This window comes from Bremia lactucae, linkage group LG18 (assembly GCF_004359215.1).
Source record: "Bremia lactucae strain SF5 linkage group LG18, whole genome shotgun sequence".
In the NCBI taxonomy this organism is placed as follows: domain Eukaryota; phylum Oomycota; class Peronosporomycetes; order Peronosporales; family Peronosporaceae; genus Bremia; species Bremia lactucae.
This window is the reverse complement of record NC_090627.1, coordinates 1,287,468-1,304,252: the sequence shown is the minus strand read 5'-3', so window position 1 is coordinate 1,304,252 and position 16,785 is coordinate 1,287,468. Positions and strand designations below refer to the sequence as shown.

The following is a 16,785-nucleotide window of genomic DNA, read 5'->3' as shown; positions in this document are numbered from 1 at the left end:
ATCGCACTCACTCGTAGTACATCCACACGCGTGTGGACGCTCCAAGACGTTCATCAGATGGCCATCTGATGAACAAGTGGCAGGCATCTTTACGGATCGATGCTGCCAGCTGATTCTGATTCATATTTTCTGAGCCAAGGTAGACCTAGGATGACATCAAATTTGTCATCCAAATCCAGTACGATTAAATCATCATAGTACTGTAAATCTTTTAACGTGTATTAAATTTTTACTACGCGTTTATTAACTGTTATCGATGCGCCTGTCGCTAGACGCACCGTCATCCTCGTTGGAGGGATGTCGCGCTCACCATATTTGAGCCTACGACCCTGTAGCGACTGGCGACAAATAAAGCTATAAGACGTTCCACAGTCCACTAACGCTCTAAATGACAAATCATTTGTCACTTTTAACTTTAAGGTGATAAGGGATACCTCATCACCAGGTGCAGAGACACATAATGATTGTGTGTCTGAAGCAACTTTAGTCAAGAGATTTGCAAATTCTCTCGAGATTGCTCGATCAGTAGGGCGTTGCGCACCTACTGACCCCGACCGTTTTTTGGCGGTCCGCCTTGCTGTTGCGATTTCGCAACAACGTCGGACCCGCGACCGTCGCCCTTTTTGATATTCGGTCCCTAATTACGTGTAGTACCTCTCGGTACTGGGCGTGGAGCACTACACTCATGAGCGTAGTGTATTAACTTTTGACAGCGATTGCGTATCTGCAATCGCTTGTTGTTCAGAAAGCGAGGGTTCTCGCTTCCGACATAAAAGAGGTCCATAGATTTTGGACCTCCCAGTTCGGGTCGTTTGGCAGAACGATATGATGACAAACTAGCTCGAGCCTGTATCAAGCTAAAGTCCTCCTGTTCCGCAACAAAAATTGCTTCTTCAACCGTATCCAGTTCCAAGCGGAACAGGTGGTTCTTTACGAGACCATCCGCAAGGTCCTGCATGAACACCTTAATCTAGTGTGTTCATGAACTGGGTTGTTCGTGATACAACTCACTAAGAGTCGTAGTGCTGGGCATAAGCGTGAACATCACGCTTGCCTTGCTTGAGCTTCAAAAGCTCCGATCGAGCTCGGAACTCAACCATAGGCAATTAAAACGTCTGTTTGAGCCGGGCTTTAAAAGCCTCTAGCGACCCAAAGACATAGGAGTCGCGCAACTTAGTGCCCAAGTTTTCGCACGGCCTGGCAAATTCGACTGAGCAAATGCGACTTGCATTTGCTCGTCGACGATGTGACGAGCCCTGATGGCATCGTCCAACTCGACAAACCATCTTAAGAGGGAGTCTCCTTCGACTCCCCTATACTTGGAGATATGAATCCTTAAGGTTTCCGGACGACGCGTGTGCGTCATCCCAGGCACAGGGGTCTGTACCTGTTGAAACCTCAACAGCTCTGCCTGCTAAGAGCCTTACTGATTAAGCAAGGCTACCTTCTCCTTCGCGTCGTCAAGTTCATGTTGTATGAACTTGGCGATGGCTGAATAGAGGGCATCTCTGTCAAACCGGACAGCATGGCCAAGATGGCATCGTTCCCTACGGTCGAACTCATTCGTTCGACCGCACTCCTTTCTATGTCACTTAGAAAGGAGTAGCTATCACGCGAAACGTGATGCGTATTTCCATCATCATCTAATATGTACATGCTAGATGATGGAACTGTGGTCCTTGGACGGACTACAAAGTGCTACCAGGTGTAACGGGGCACTACTGACTTGTACTGCTTCAGTACAAGCCCACTTCGCACTGCTTCAGTGCGAGTGGTGTCTCACGTCACTTCACGTACACTAGTACGTGCAGAGGAAGACTCTCTTTAAAACACTTGCTTTAGAGAGGGTTAATTAAAAACTGTATTAATATAATTAAGTTCTTCTTGTCTATCTATTTAATACTAATTTAGTTATGACCGCGCAGAAATTAGATATTATTGTCTTGATCTACCAATGGATAAGCTTTTAGAATATTACCATGTAAAGTAATATTCTCCAAATATTCTCTACCTTTTAGATAATATATTAATAAACAACCTTTAAGTGTTGATTCCATGTAACGATACACCGCTACACATAATGGCTTATTCTCGGGATTGAAACAGCAGCTAATAATAATAATAATGATAGGCACAATAAGTACTGCTCTAATGAGTAGCGCTTCATTGTTAAGAGAAAGACTACGACGCAGTCACGTTCGTCGGCAGCCCCATTCGACCCTTACAATAAGTTAATAAGAATTCATGACAGGAGCAACAATTATATAAAAAGCATCAAAAAATATGATATTCAAGGTCTTAAAATGTTCAGCCAATCCAAATGGGTGAGTTTAGCAGAAACTCTAGACATTCCCATGTATAATTATTGTAAAAGGTCTACTATTTGTCATTGCAAACTCAATTAAAACATTTGATGTCTTTAATTCGAATTGCATGTAAAGGTTTTGATAGATTTACGCAATCACATTGGCGAGTGGAAGCAATATTTCAATTGACTGATTATTCTGACCCAATTAAATTATAATACTAAATGAGCACATAGAAAATCACCGAGTTACCAATCGCGTACAAAACAAATTGCGTCACGCCTCGGACAATAATTCCCAAAACGACAAGTGCTACAATATATGGCGATTTCGCATGTGCAGGATCTCCTTCTTTAAGTAGCAATTGCAATGCTAGCACATTTGAGACAAACACTAACGCTCCAATCACGTGAACAAAGCTCCAGTGAAATTCCCATATTACGGTCAAGAGTGCAAAGAGTTTCCCAAAACTTGAGATGCACATAGCGCTGGCATATTTCGTCCAAACGACCTTCAAATTCCCACTTGATTGCAGCTTTTCTCGCCACTTTCGATGCCAAAGATCGCACCAAACGGCCGCAAAGATTGCGCCAAAATACACCATATTTTCCACAAGCGCAAGACACACCAAGTGCAGCGAATATTGCCCAATCCGTGCTCCAGACGTCGCTGCGTCGACAGTTTTGTACATGGATTCCGATCGGAACGTCACGCCAGCGTCGCGGTCAACTAAATAAGCTTTCACATTCATATCTAGCATTACAAGGACTATAAATAGCTTCAGCGTCGTGCGAATTGTCACTGGTGTCGGCAGGTTGTACAGCACATGGCGATACACTTGAGGTTTAAGCAGTAGCACCTCTAAAAAGAGTAAAATCGTTTCGTACTCGACATATTTGTCTGCAATTGAGTTGCAGATACTACAGATGGACAGACGTAAATTTCCTTTACCATAATCACGCACTAGCTCCTCCACAGACGCGCCGCACTCGACACAGACGAGGCCTTGGCGCATAATTAATTTTAACAAAGTACAAATGAAAATTGGCGGTATATGGGTAAATTTTAGTATTGTGGCAATTGATTCGGTTGGTATGGCAAAAGATGTGCATCGCGTTGCTAGCAATTCGCGCGTGGGAAGGAACTTGGACGGCTCGAAAGTTGCATTAGTTGCTGCGACCGTGTCGGTAAGTTTGCACCTAAAGTTCTGATCCCGGATGGATCTTAAAATGCGACATTCAGACTCGAGCATATCGGCGTAAATCGTTTCCAATTCGCACTGGCGTTGCTGCCGCGAGTCTTTTTGTAATTGGCACATTCCTTCTCTACGTCAGCACACTAATCGGTCTAGACGAAGAGAAACGTGGTATCTCTTTTCTAGTTCTTGGACTAATTGGTATGATTGCGCAGAATTGGTGGGTTAAGATCGTAATCGGTGGGTTATTGTGCTGTTGCAGCTTTTATTCCGGGAAGCTATGCGACGTACCAACTTTATGGCGCGTGGAAGGGCTGGAAAGGTTATGACTACGACCAGATTCCGTCTTATGACGACTGAAGCATGGAGTCTTCTTTAGAAATTATAAATTCTTAGGAATGTTTTAGAAATTTGCTCCGAATCGACTTTAGTCAGGACCAAATTTGAATGCAATTTGATCAATAATTACTTAAAAACCGATTCCAGCATTCGAAACAGCCACAACGTCGTATCATGTGGCTTGTCGGGTGGCCTCTGGGCTTGCTGCTGTCCGCCATTTCCAGTATCTTTGGCATTGCTGGAAAATTGTTGCTAAAGCTTGCCCATCTTGAGCGTGACAAGGACGAATTGGCCGTAGCTCAATTCAATCTCCATGGCAGTCCGAATTCCCCCAGAATGGGCTGCACCTACTTTTATTGTGGCCTCTTTTGCATGATGGTCTTGAATCCGGCACTTGGGGCACTCGCGTACTGCTTTGCGACACAGTCCTTACTGGCTCCGATGGCAGGACTTACTATTTGTTGGAACACGCTCTTTGGACCAATTTTGCTCCCTCATGAGCGTCTCACGACGAGTGACTTTGTCGGGGCGATACTGATTTTTACCGGTTGTGTACTGGTGGGAATCTCGGGGACCCATGAAAGTCCCCCGCTGCCCGTAGAGCTCCTCAAAGCGAGGTTCCAGTCCTTCTCTTTTATTGTATATTCTATCCTGCTTGCAACGTTGCTCTGCTTCTTAATTCATCACGCAAAACATGCGTTGCACTATACAACAACCACACGACGAGCAGGCGTCACGAGCTCGCCAGTCTCAAGTCGTGCCCAGCTTCCAGTACTTGCCCGCGTGTCATTAAGTATCTTTGCTGGCGTCATGAGTGGGCAGCTCTTTTTTCTCGCCGCGATTATGCGTACTCTTCACGATGACGGGGCCAGTCGGATTTGGTCCAATCCATTCACGTATTTGTGCCTCTCTGGCGCAGTAGGAACGGCTCTTTTTGGATTGTATCTACTAAACGAAGCACTTGCTGTTGAAGATGCAGTCATTGTGATTTATCTATACGAAGCGAGTTACATCATGGCTGGGGCCATCTCAGGGCTCTGTTTTTTTCGAGATATGAAACACCTTGCAATGTGGCATTATCTCCTCTACTCGCTGAGTCTAATGCTGATTCTAGTAGGAATCTACATTGTTGCGAAACGATCGCTTACGACCACGAGTACCGCGGATGACGAGTATTTACTGCCACTTTTAGTCCCACCGTCGGCCAATGATGCTTCCATGGAACGAATTTTGCAACAAGCGTCATACTTTAATCGTCGCGCATCATTCTCCATCCCATCGACAAGTGATTTAAACGAGAAGGACCCATTACGACGCAAATCAATGCCATTATTAACGTAACCCATTCGACTAATTTACAATAAATACGTACTACTTGTGTTGCTTGCTAAGTATTGTGAATTGATGCATTGGCTACACGCTAAAACGTAATCGTAACCCTTGAACGCGAGTAACCACCGCCGATTCACCCCTCAAACAACACATACTTTGCATCAATAATACCCTTTGAAACAGCATTCATCATAGTCCCAACAGTCTCTTGAATTTTTCGCCGGTACACTAGTGTACCAGCAGCCGTGACAGCCAATGCAACCACCGTGCCACCAATCATGGCATAGCTACTCAAGTCGTCCTGAATCTTGGAATTATGCGGCTCGGTACTACCTGAGCTTTTCGGAGAAAAATCGCTATTTCTAGCCAGCTCACTATTTTGCCCTGTTAAAGGTGATTTTCCAAAAATTACCGTTTTCTTCTCGCCATCAAAATTTTGAATTTCTTGTAGGAATGTCTACAGTAATGAGTTGTTCAAAAAATAGCTCCTCAACATCGTCTTATCATCATAAATTGTTTCGTACCCTCTTAAACGTGTCATTCAGCACTCGGTCTTTAGTCACAAACTTCTGTGCAGCCTTTTGACCTTCACCAGGCAACAGCACATGCAACGCAAGCAACTCAACTGCGTGGATATATTCTTCTATCGTACACCTTGTTGCTTTGTTAACTGCGTACGATGCCAGAAGATCATTTAATGATTCTAAAGCCATTGCTCGTTGATTCATTGCAACTAAAAAGCGGCTATAGTATAGAGCAATGCCTCCAGGAAGAGGTCGAAAGGAATTCACGATAGCCGTCGCTGTATCGACGTCCTCGCTTCGATCCAGCTCGAAAATTGCTTGGAGATATACCGATAGTAGCCGCTCTCTAATCGAGCAATAAATAAAATTCTTTTTATTTTAGGAATTCAAAGACGATATATTTAAGAACGCACGCGTCCGTAGACAAAAGCGTTGAGGCTGCAAGGGCTTGGTCTTGTTTTGCTTGGTGGAGCTGGGGTGGAATAGACATTGAAAACGTTAGGTGCAACTAAATAGTAACGAACTGAACTATTTAATACCTACTTTTAGAAGATTGTGGCTATCACGAAGCGCTTGCGTCCATTCTCCACGTAGAAAAGCCTCTTCCACCTCCGAGACATCCATTGTGTGTGTTTTTGTCTGTCATAATCTAGAAATACTGCTTACCGGTAGAACACTACCGGTTTGAAAATGGTAATCAAATTAGGTGAGACTTTGTAAATTATACAAGTAATTGTTGCACCATAAGCTTTCGGCTATTTACAGCCAGACAAATATGTTTGGTTCCTTTTAAAAGGTTGATGACATCTGATAGCGCTATTTTGGAGTCCTTAATTTGCTATTCAAGCCATCCTATTAGATTTTAATGTAAGAAACGAAAAAAATAGTTATTTTACAAATATATGTAACATTCTGCAATAAGAACATCGCCAATATTTAAGTTTAAAGAAAAGTTGAGACGTTGGCCAATCATGTAGGTTTAGCGGACAAGACCCGAATCCGAGTTTCTAACAATACAATCACTATGTAGAGGTTTTCTCTTGCGTCTTACACAAGTGACAGAAGGTGAGTTCGATGTAATCAATCGAACCTTAATATAATTTAATAGGAATTGTCTTGCATTGTCGTGAGCTTTTATGCTTCCATAACTCAGTCATTACTTTCGCTTGGTAAACCGGAGTCTTTTTTCCCTACTCACTAGGGTACGGTGGGTAAGTAATTCTCTGTCATGAAATGCTTATTAACTTATTGAAAGGTTCGAATGAGACTGCTGACGGACATGAACGCGTCTTGTCTTTTTCTTAAAATAAATCGCTACTCATTAACGCAGCAATTAGTGTGCCTATCATTATTATCGTTATTAGTCGCTGTTTCAATCCCAAGTGGAAGATATAACTGCTTGTAATTTGCAAGGATGATACTATCGTCGTGCAGTCACAGACGTTTATCAGTACGCTTCGAGGTCATTGAATGCCAGCCCGGCATTTATCTTCTCAAAAGTCGGAGCAGTTAGCACTTACGGCGTCGTAATGCAGTCATGTTAGGGGACACAAGGAACTGGGCGAGGTACTAGATGCATATATTGACGTGAAGACACAGACTTTTACCAGTTCGCTATGAGGTCATCGAATGCCAGCTCGGCGTATCTTTTCATAACAGTTGGCGCTTACGGCTTGGCAAGTCGGAGTCACACTGTGGTAAACAAGATATGACAAAAGGACGCGGCTAGTGTAGTGGAAGGGCGCAACCGATGATGTGAGAGGGTGTACTAGTGTTGTTCTAGAATTCGACCCTCGGAACAGGTGAAGCATTTCATAGGTCTACATGAGAGATCATAGGTAGTTGGTGTATAAGGCATAACGATTAAGCCTCTAAATACATTAAGTTTCTCTTGTACAGCCTACTCGACCGGACAATACCGAGGTTAAGCCCAAGCCTCCCGGAAGACCCTCCTGCTGATTCACAAAGAGCTGTCGTGCCAAATACGATCGATGAGACCACAAGTGATAGCGCGGAGATATCTCAAGCGAGAGACCTCGTGACCTCTAGACATTATAAAAATTGTCTAAATAAATTAAAGGATGACATGGCGCGGGAGCCTCATTGCGGGCCTATCTGCTTCCCACGGACCCAGACATCCGTATGGGGAGTGGCTCGAGCGTCTTCAGCGGCTTCTTGGCTGCAGAATGGAAACGGACAAGAGCTGACTCGCTCACCGACGCGATAAGAGGTTTTTAACCGTATAGAATGCCGCAGCCCCACGCGCAGCAGCGACACCCAATTCTTTTCGACGGTCCATCCTGCGATGCAAGCGCACGCGCAGCTAAGACAGCATTTCTACCCGCCTGAAGATTTTTCGGTCAAGATTCCAACCGTCAAGAATAAAAAGCTGCCCTCGAGCAACTTTCTGTAAAGGTGGAATAAAAAAGACTTCGACCAGGCTTTGAGGAATGGGAATTGCAGTTTCTTGACGAGCTCGGCGCAGCCAAACGCATCAGTCAATGTGAATGGTCTGAGGAACACAAGATGCGTACACTTCCTAAATATTTCGATGGTATCGCGAGAAAGCATTTCGACAGAATGAAAGGAGTATGGCGTCTGAAGTGCCTTTAATTGAGCATTTGATGAACAAGATGTTGGAGATTTACGATAGAGAAATCACTATGGGATAAGCCTCACGAGTGATAGAAGCACGCCAAACAGAGTGAATAGTCATGCACGGAACAATATCAGCTCCTGGATGCAGTTGTATGCTTGGCAAACTGGCCGAATTAATTGGTTTAGCAATACATGCTGCACCGGAAATAGAGCGAGCACTGCAAACGCGGCTTGAGCATCGTCGCACCGACTATCTTAAGCAAGCATGGGACCTGCTTGAGGTCGCAGTCGACTGCATCGACGAGTGTATTGTTGCTGACCGATAAGTTATCAAGGTGGCGAATAAGGGCCAAGTCACGTTGCAAGCTACCGTGGATGGATTCGTGCACGTGGTTACATAAAGCAACGTATATTATGCTAAGGATCTCACGCATAACCTGCTGTCTTACTGTAAACTCGAGAAAAGAAAGTTTCACGGAACTACGAAGATGGAAGCCGCTATTTAAATGGAACCCCGCACTTCTCATTACACTATGGGGAATTTCGGCTACAGGGCCTCCTCCCACCCAACTATCACACACCTTCGGTGCGGGTTGGCAGGGCGGCCATCCATTGGATGGTTGCTCGTCTGCTTTTTAGCCTATCTCCGGCGATGTGTCATCGTACCGCCCTCCGCGGTATCGATCTATGTACCTCCCGGTCCCAGTTCCAGTGCTTAACCACTTGGCCACTGAGGTCGGTGCTTAACTTCACAGAGCTAACGGGATATGGTGTTTCCGTCATCCTTGGCTGGATCTAGGACTGCCCCGAATGCTCCTGTCCGACGCTTGGCTGAGGAATAGTGCCGTCCCCGGCCAAAATTGTAGAGAGGGCCCTCTCTCCCTCCCCGAGTGAGGAGGCTGTCGGCAACGAGGCCGTCGAAAGAAATATGCAGGCTGACGCCAGTTCGTTTACTATATATACTCCTCCGCTTACAACGCAAGTTGAAAAGTATTAATATGAATTTATAAGGGAATGTCAGGACTACTCCGGTTTTTTACGATAAACTCACCCCACCGAAGTTTGAGGTAATTTATTGGCTAAATTTTTTAAAATCTTGAATATCATACTCTTAATGCTCTTTTAACTTTTCTTATGTTGCTGGGGGTCTAGACATTCCTTGTCATGAAATGTTAATTAACTTATTGAAAGGGTCGAATGGGACTGCTGACGAACGTGGCCGCGTCTTTATCAATTCTACATTTTCGCCGCCATATCCTTCTTTCGTGCAACATATACTCTGGGTAGTAATCAAATGCATGATCGACAAATTTGACCATATAGCGATTACCACATCAGTCCGCGGGTGTCATGGGACCTTTGAGATCGTTGAAATGATTTCTTCAATTCGAATAATTGGTGAGTGATTACCGCTGTCCTTCTCTGACTGTACGCTCTTGAACTGATTTCCTTGAGCACAAGTGATGCAGGTTGTTCTCTGCATCCCAATAAGCTTAAGCCTGAGCCCTAAATGCCCGTTATTTTTTTCAACTGTATCATACATTAGTGAACTAGCCGCTCGTGCTAGTCCAGATGCGTGCACTTCACCGAGAAATTCGCGTCAATATCTGCAGCGGGTAGGGCCGCAAGGACTTGCTCATTTATTGATACATCATACTCGCTCTGCGGACACACGACCAGTACGCTATTCTCCAATTCGACATTGAACACTCGAGCTCCAAAACTAGCGCTCATAAAAGAACTTCGTCAAAATTCAATCTCTGTGAAGTTAAGCAGCCTCAAGCTCGGGTAGTACTCGGGTGGATGACCACCGGGGAAGTCCAGATGCTGCCTACATATTTTATCTTGTTATTTGTATTCTAATTTTCACTAAGAGCTTTTATTCTTAATATTTGGATACCAAGGCTATATCCCGGTGCGCATGAGGCGTGAGGCTCGAGGTTCAGACTCGTGCTGAAGACTCAAAATCTTTGTCTTCTTCGCAGCAGGTGGCCGCTCGGGACATGTTTGATGCGCTCGTCGGTGCGATGAAGGAGTGGGACGGTCTACTCACGTAGCAGGAGCTGTTTCCTCTCGAGTTTTCGCGTAGGAGCACCGGATATGGCATTTCCGCGTATGTCCAGCTTTATTATTACTTATTTCATCCGCTATGGTTAAATCCGGTGCGGGTACTGGTTGAACGGTTAAGTCACCATTATCAAGTGTGCAGACACATCCAGGGTGTCTACAACCCTTCCAAATACTTCAGGTCCGACTGGATCACTAACGATAGATCTAGTTCTTTTACAAAATTACCTTCTTTAATTTCCCCGTCATTACTAAAAACAACAACTCCCACAACATCAGGTTCTAAGTTTAAAGCCATTCCTCTTATATTACCATAATTAAATTCAACCAATCAATTATTAAGACCGCTGCAGATACTTAAGTCAATGAGCGCATTGTTCAGCCACCTATGCTATCTAAAATATCAATACCTTCTTTTTTTAACTACCATGTCGCGTCTTTCGGTTCGCGTGGAGGTGTTGTCGTCGGAACGGAAACGCTTTCCTTAGCTTAGGAGACCGGAAGCAGACAGGTTGTTAGATTTGTTTCGGCAAGTTTGTGTGACGCAACCAGGCACCTACGCAGACTGGAAAGGCCTGGCTTTAAGATCGGCAGGGAGATTGTGCTCACAAGGTGGGCCTTTACGGAGATTATTCGGGCGGTCGGCCAGCCAGCATATAAAGTCCATTGCGCCGGTTTCAATCAGTGGACACAGGTTGTACACCACGGATCGCAGCAGGTCGGTGCGGGGGTAGCACAGTCGATTAATACCGTCTACGAGGATTTCACGTTCGACCCCGCTCGTTTTTCAATGGAGGAGGCGGCGGCTCTTAAGGCGCTTTGTACCGCTCATCTCCGGGCAGTTAACTTCCACAAGTTGCGGGAAGGAACGGATGACAAATAGCGATTCATCTTGGAAATAGCGGAAGGGTCGATCGCGTGCCGGCGGTTGCCAGACTTTGCCACAGCCATTATGGACAGTAAGGAGCGACTACGGTTGTACAGTACAGTTCAGGCGCAGGTGGAAGGCCAGCTTTTCCTCCATCTCTCCCCAAACCGAACCGTCTCGGTCAGCAATCGGACCACGCAAGCAATCACGGCAATGGTTCTGGGGTCGGCTCAGCTGTTGTGGGTCAGCTTGCCGGCAATTCATCAGCTGTTAGGGCTGACTAAAGCCATAGCTATTATAGCACAACGCGAAGCATTCACTTCGACTTCTTTTCACGGGATGCAGCTAGGCAGATGGACGAAGATCACATCATATTCAAGGAGGAGTTTACGTGCTGGAGAATGCGCACCAGACGGAACAGGGATAAGTCTAGCTTCATCAGCGAGGGCCGGATGGCCTTTCGGGGCACCTGCATGCTGAGTCAACGTTGCATATATACAATGTGTCGCGGTTTAACGAGATTAAGTGCACTATGGCCTATCTTCAATTCAAAATTGACACCGTTTTTGAGATTGAGGACATGGACATGTGCTCTCCAAATTCGCGGACGTCCACGGCGTGAAAAATCACCTTTTTATTTAGCTGGGTGTCCTACTTTCTCGCAGGGGCTGGTGCGCCTGCTTTAGGAAAGTAATTCTTGTTAAGCACCTTAATGTGGACCCAGGCTCGAATGTCTGCAGAGCCTCCGGTCGGCATCCTATTCCCTTAGAGCCGCGACCTCCAGTCTAGCCCCTTCACGAGAGGGAGCTTATACGCATTCTAGGTCTCCGCGAAGTAAAAACCTCGGCTACGGGCAACTTTTGGGGGCAATAGCTGTCGCACTGGCAGCCGCCGACGCCGCCTTGGACACTTCCACCAGAAACCTGGAGCTTCTTACCGCCAGTATCAGACGGGGCATTAAATATGCTGGGCTTTTGCACCTGGAAAATCAGCTCGCGCATGACTTGCGGTTCCATGCGTTGACATGTTTGGGCCGCGGGTGGCCGACAATGTCTAGAGGAGAGTCAGAGACCCAACTACGGTGGTTTCTTCGTGACTATGCGGACAGCCTTCATATCGGAGTCGCTAGTCCCGGATATCTGTGGAGACAGTGACACACTCAGTATGGCCGCCACCTTTCCACGGCGCTCTATTTACGTCCTTACCTTTGGTGATCGTCAGGAGCAGTGGAGTTGTCGAAAAGTTGTCCCTCGGATGATAACTAAGCACGATAAGGCCGTGGAGTCGGCTACCGAATATTCCCTTTCGGTCTTCGGATGTATTGATGATCTACAGGTGGAAAAGATGGAGCAATCGCCGGTGCCACCGCTGGTTCTTCGGTTTTGAGGTCGGCATTACTCGGCCTTTTTGCACGCGGACATTGGAAAGGCTTCATTAATCCTCACGGATGACTCGGACGTTCCGGTCTCTAAGCGTCCTGGAACCCACGAGACTGATGGTGCGACCGACGGCTTTCCGACGGCGCAAATTGTTGCAGGTACACTGTTTTCTGCAGTTTCTATTGACGGGGGTCATCATTAGGAAGGAGGCAGCCCCGCCTCACTTGTTGTCTACTCTCCAGGGGTGCCATGCGCTTCCGTAGCCGGGGAGCAGGCATCACAGCTGCCTCGTCGCATCAGATGGGAACACAGACCGGGTCCTATTTAGCTCGAAAAAAAGACCTTGTCGATCCTCTGGAGACCGACGGGTCGGCCGGGGCTCCTGTCTCAATCGTTTCTGCACCATCTCAATTATAAAAGGGAGAGTGGGTAGCGAGCCCATTTTTCTTAATGGTAGACCGCATTAATCATGAGGAGTGGCCCGAGGTTCAGGAAAACGATCAAACGGTCACAGCTATTTTATATCAGCACGGACCTCACACGAAATATGTCGATTGCGGATAAGTTTGCACCTTAGTGGCCGGGTGTCCTCAGTGTGTGCCATAGAGCTGCGCCTCTTGATAACCTACCTCCTGGTCAACATGAAGCTGTCTAAGCCCATTCCAGTTGTCTCTGAAATCGCGAAGGCTGCCCGCTTGCCCCGCTGCTCTTTCCTCGTCGTCGAGCTCTTAGTTATCGCGAAGCAACAGACACCGGACTTGACAGGACACCCTGTACCGGGTTCCCGGTCGGCTCGCCACACTTTCTCCGCATTCGTTGATGACTCATCGATCTTTCTGGAGAAGGCGCATTAGCTTGGGCCTGCACTCACCGTTGTTTCTCGTTTTGGTGCCTTGTCTGGTCTCCAAGAGCAAGCTGATTTATTTTACTAAGCGGTGAGCGTCACGAGCTTTCAAGGCATATCGGTCCTCCAGCCGGCGGACACGGTGCGGTATCTAGCTTATGAGGGCAGGATTGAGGATATACAGCATCGCAATTGGGCGCTTCGTATTCGGAAGTTACAACGACGCCTTTTCACAGCTGTTTAAGTAGCAACCAGCGTGAAGCGTCGGGTTTTAATCCTTAACTCCATCTTTCTGCCATCAATCCTGTTAACGGCTACTGTTTTTACATCCCGGAATGGACACGGAAAGCTGTTCAGAATTCGTACAAACAATTCTTGTAGGCAAGTGCTACCTCCACGGAGGCGCGAGATCACAAGGTTTATCTCGGTCTGCTCTTTGCTCCGAAAAAGGCAGGGGTCGGTCACGCCTCTTTCGAGGTTGCCATTTAAACACAACGAGCTAAACATGCTCTGCAGTGGCTTACGCAAGCGCATGATAAATATTTTGCTCGTGGTGTTTCTGGGCTTATCAGGGCCGGCCTACACCTTCCGAAATGGTACTAAATGAGCGGCGCCAGGAGGGATCGTGGTTGGTTTGTTTGGCTCAACCGTCAAAATTCTCGGTTGTGAGGGATCTGGACATGTTTCTCGAACCCACTGCGGAGCATTTGGAGCGTATCTCCAGGCCCGAAGAGATCAACTTTGACATCTTCAGCCCACGGGAAGCCGCATGCCGCCTGTGAGAAGTTCACCGCACGGATAAACGAGCGTCCCCAGTCCTGAAATCCAGCGCCGAGTCCTTGATACAGTTCGGAGCCGTCAAACTTTCGGATCGCGAGCTTGCGCTGACGCGCGTACGGCGTCCGATACCCTTGCAGCACTGGCGCAGGTGCAGCAACCGGTGATGTCGCTGCCTGTTGTTGCATTGGTGCATACGCTTGCTGTGCGTATGCTTGTTGCATCGCCGGGGCCTGCTGCTGCTGCGGTGGCGGTATTCGCAAACCGAGCGGCTCGAGCACGATTGCATGAAACTGCCGTTTTCGATCGCACCAAGCTTTTCAATCGCTGTTCAAGAACTTAAAAGGCTGCAAAGCTTGCATAAATCTTTCGCTGCCAGGCAATTTTTTTTGCTGATGTGCCACTGGCACCAAAGGAATTTGACGTTGCCGTCGTCAGAAAATATAGTTGTCAGGGCATTCGGCAAGGCCAGTTCACGATCAGTGACAAAATGACTTCAGAACCAACATAGAGACAATAACACCTACTGTTTATGCCGCAACGCCCAAATGTAATCTTCTGCACGTCCCCGAGCTATGAAACAGTAGGCAAAGGTAAAAGTTTGATGCGTGGCCGTTAATCCCACAACAGGTAATCCAAAATAGTTCGTGTTGTACGTTGAGTCTATCAACCAAACCTTTCTGGCACTTAATTGGCGGCAAATTCTTTTGCGGAAGGGGCAATGATCATTAGATGCATCAATTTTTGTTGAACATTAAATTTAGCAAATCAATTTGCGTTAGGGCCATCTTCAAGGTAATCAAGTAGAGCAACACGCGGGGAACGACCAGCTAGGATACGAAGACGCTCTACTTGCTTGACAATGTAAACATCATAGAAGGTTATTGTATCCCCACGACGGCAAATTGCGGCCACTATTCGGAAAGGTTTACCTGTCGATCAACTGCAGCTGCAGCTTAGATTACTTCTTTGCGTTGCTCTTCTGTCAGCGTGAGTCCTTGCGGATCAACAAATGGATCGGTAAAAGTTCGGGATGGTGATCGAAAAAATCAACTTTAATTGTTTAGTGACCTCCTTGTTCAACACGTCGACCTGCAACGTAAAACATACAGCCTGTCCCACGTTGGGCTCGAACACGCTTGCGTTGACTACATGCAAAGTTTTCTGCGCGCATGAACACTGCAGAATAATAGCCTAGATGGCACCTTTTTTCCACTTCCCAACTTGCCTAGTGGGCAGAACAGTCACAATGTAGCACACGAGACTGCATACAAAACGCAAGGACGAATCCCACGCCTCAAACAGTCAAGCTTTCAAACGGATTTTTCCTGTCTCTTAGGATCGACTCACCCGTGTTTAATTACTGAGTCTTCATCAGCAAGAAGTAAATTTATAGCAGCACGCGCAAATTTAAGACTAGCATAGGTGGTGTTGGCAAGTTCTTGGTAATGATCCTTCTGCTGATTTATGAGGTGTTCGAAATGTTGTAAGTTTGTGTGTTAATAAAGAGCGTTCGTTGGAACGTATCTTCAATTTAAATAATTTAATCAGCCAATCATAGCTCTTAAAAATGGTGGGGTCAACTCGAAAACATTTCTAGTCAATTTTTAAATTTAATAGGATGGCGAATTATTTACTCTAAATCCCTCGGCATACTGACGTCAGACATCCTTGATACAGAAAGTCAATTGACTAATTCTGAATTATTCTCGCTATTTTAAAATAATTTCAAAAACAGCACCAACAGTCAAATGGACAGTCCGTAGTATTCCCACCTTTTCCAATCTGAAGAGCAGCTTCCGTATAAATAGGCAAGCCATCGTCATCGTAGCGAACTATTTAAATACAATTATTAAATTGACACAAAAAAATAAAAAAGTTTCTATCCCTCTTCGTACCAGGTCGCGGATCCGGATTTACTCCTGCTACAGTCGAGTTTGTATCTACAGAGCATGACGACAGATTGACAACTCCATTTGATAATACACAGTGCATCAATACACAGCGCCGTACTTTGCGCTTCGAGCTGCTGGATTTGCTGCTGCAGCCGCTCTTTTTCTTTCTTTTGACTATGCTTTTCTTCCTCTTCCATACGTTTTTGATGTGCCACTGCGATACTTTTCCGCTGTTTTTTCTCCTTTAACAATGTAAACAGGTCCTCAATTTCGTCCCCTTTAGACTTTGCTTTTGACACTTGTTGCTTCTCCGCAACAAAAGTATCGCTACTTTGATGCATTTTCTTTCTTTTCTTCTGTTTTGCTTTACTTGTAATCGATTCTTTACTATTCGACGTTGCGTCTAGCTTTCTCGTTGCCTCATCAAGCTTGAAACCTTTCAAAACCACCGATTCGACCTTTGCATCGGCTGTGAGCGTCTTTGTGAGCGTAACTTTCCGTTTTTTTGCTGTTTTCTGATGAAACTCGGAAGTCACAGTCTTCATCATAATACACAAACAAATAATCGAAGCTGCCACCTCTAACGTTCGTAATCACAAAGCAACAAAAGATGCACGTACACCTGTCTGCCGCTTCGTTTTGTTCGCCATTTTGTGCCACA

The 16,785-nt window shown here is 46.1% G+C and overlaps 5 protein-coding genes across 5 annotated transcripts; 1 reads left to right on the top strand and 4 right to left on the bottom strand.

Annotated features, from left to right (window-relative positions):
* Positions 1-2,526: 2,526 nt before the first annotated feature.
* CCR75_002226 (uncharacterized protein) lies at positions 2,527-3,321 on the bottom strand (the record flags this gene model as incomplete). Its single annotated transcript, XM_067960324.1, has 1 exon — positions 2,527-3,321. The coding sequence occupies one exon, from the start codon at positions 3,319-3,321 to the stop codon at positions 2,527-2,529; it is 795 nt and encodes a 264-aa protein (XP_067819702.1).
* Positions 3,322-3,343: 22 nt separating this feature from the next.
* On the top strand, positions 3,344-3,861 carry CCR75_002227 (uncharacterized protein; the record flags this gene model as incomplete). Its single annotated transcript, XM_067960325.1, has 3 exons — positions 3,344-3,356; positions 3,556-3,741; positions 3,764-3,861. 3 exons carry the CDS (start codon positions 3,344-3,346, stop codon positions 3,859-3,861), a joined length of 297 nt encoding a protein of 98 aa, XP_067819701.1.
* Positions 3,862-4,092: 231 nt separating this feature from the next.
* On the bottom strand, positions 4,093-4,419 carry CCR75_002228 (uncharacterized protein; the record flags this gene model as incomplete). Its single annotated transcript, XM_067960326.1, has 2 exons — positions 4,093-4,250; positions 4,296-4,419. 2 exons carry the CDS (start codon positions 4,417-4,419, stop codon positions 4,093-4,095), a joined length of 282 nt encoding a protein of 93 aa, XP_067819698.1.
* Positions 4,420-4,961: 542 nt separating this feature from the next.
* On the bottom strand, positions 4,962-6,373 carry CCR75_002229 (uncharacterized protein; the record flags this gene model as incomplete). The annotated part of the gene is made up of 5 exons (XM_067960327.1): positions 6,240-6,373; positions 6,110-6,168; positions 5,697-6,042; positions 5,310-5,629; positions 4,962-5,190 (listed from the first exon to the last, which is right to left on the bottom strand). The coding sequence occupies exons 1-5, from the start codon at positions 6,318-6,320 to the stop codon at positions 4,962-4,964; spliced, it is 1,035 nt and encodes a 344-aa protein (XP_067819697.1). The 5' UTR covers positions 6,321-6,373.
* A 9,430-nt stretch (positions 6,374-15,803) lies between these two features.
* On the bottom strand, positions 15,804-16,774 carry CCR75_002230 (uncharacterized protein; the record flags this gene model as incomplete). The annotated part of the gene is made up of 4 exons (XM_067960328.1): positions 15,804-16,064; positions 16,128-16,172; positions 16,243-16,663; positions 16,745-16,774. The coding sequence occupies 4 exons, from the start codon at positions 16,772-16,774 to the stop codon at positions 15,958-15,960; spliced, it is 603 nt and encodes a 200-aa protein (XP_067819818.1). The 3' UTR covers positions 15,804-15,957.
* Between the last annotated feature and the right edge of the window lie 11 nt (positions 16,775-16,785).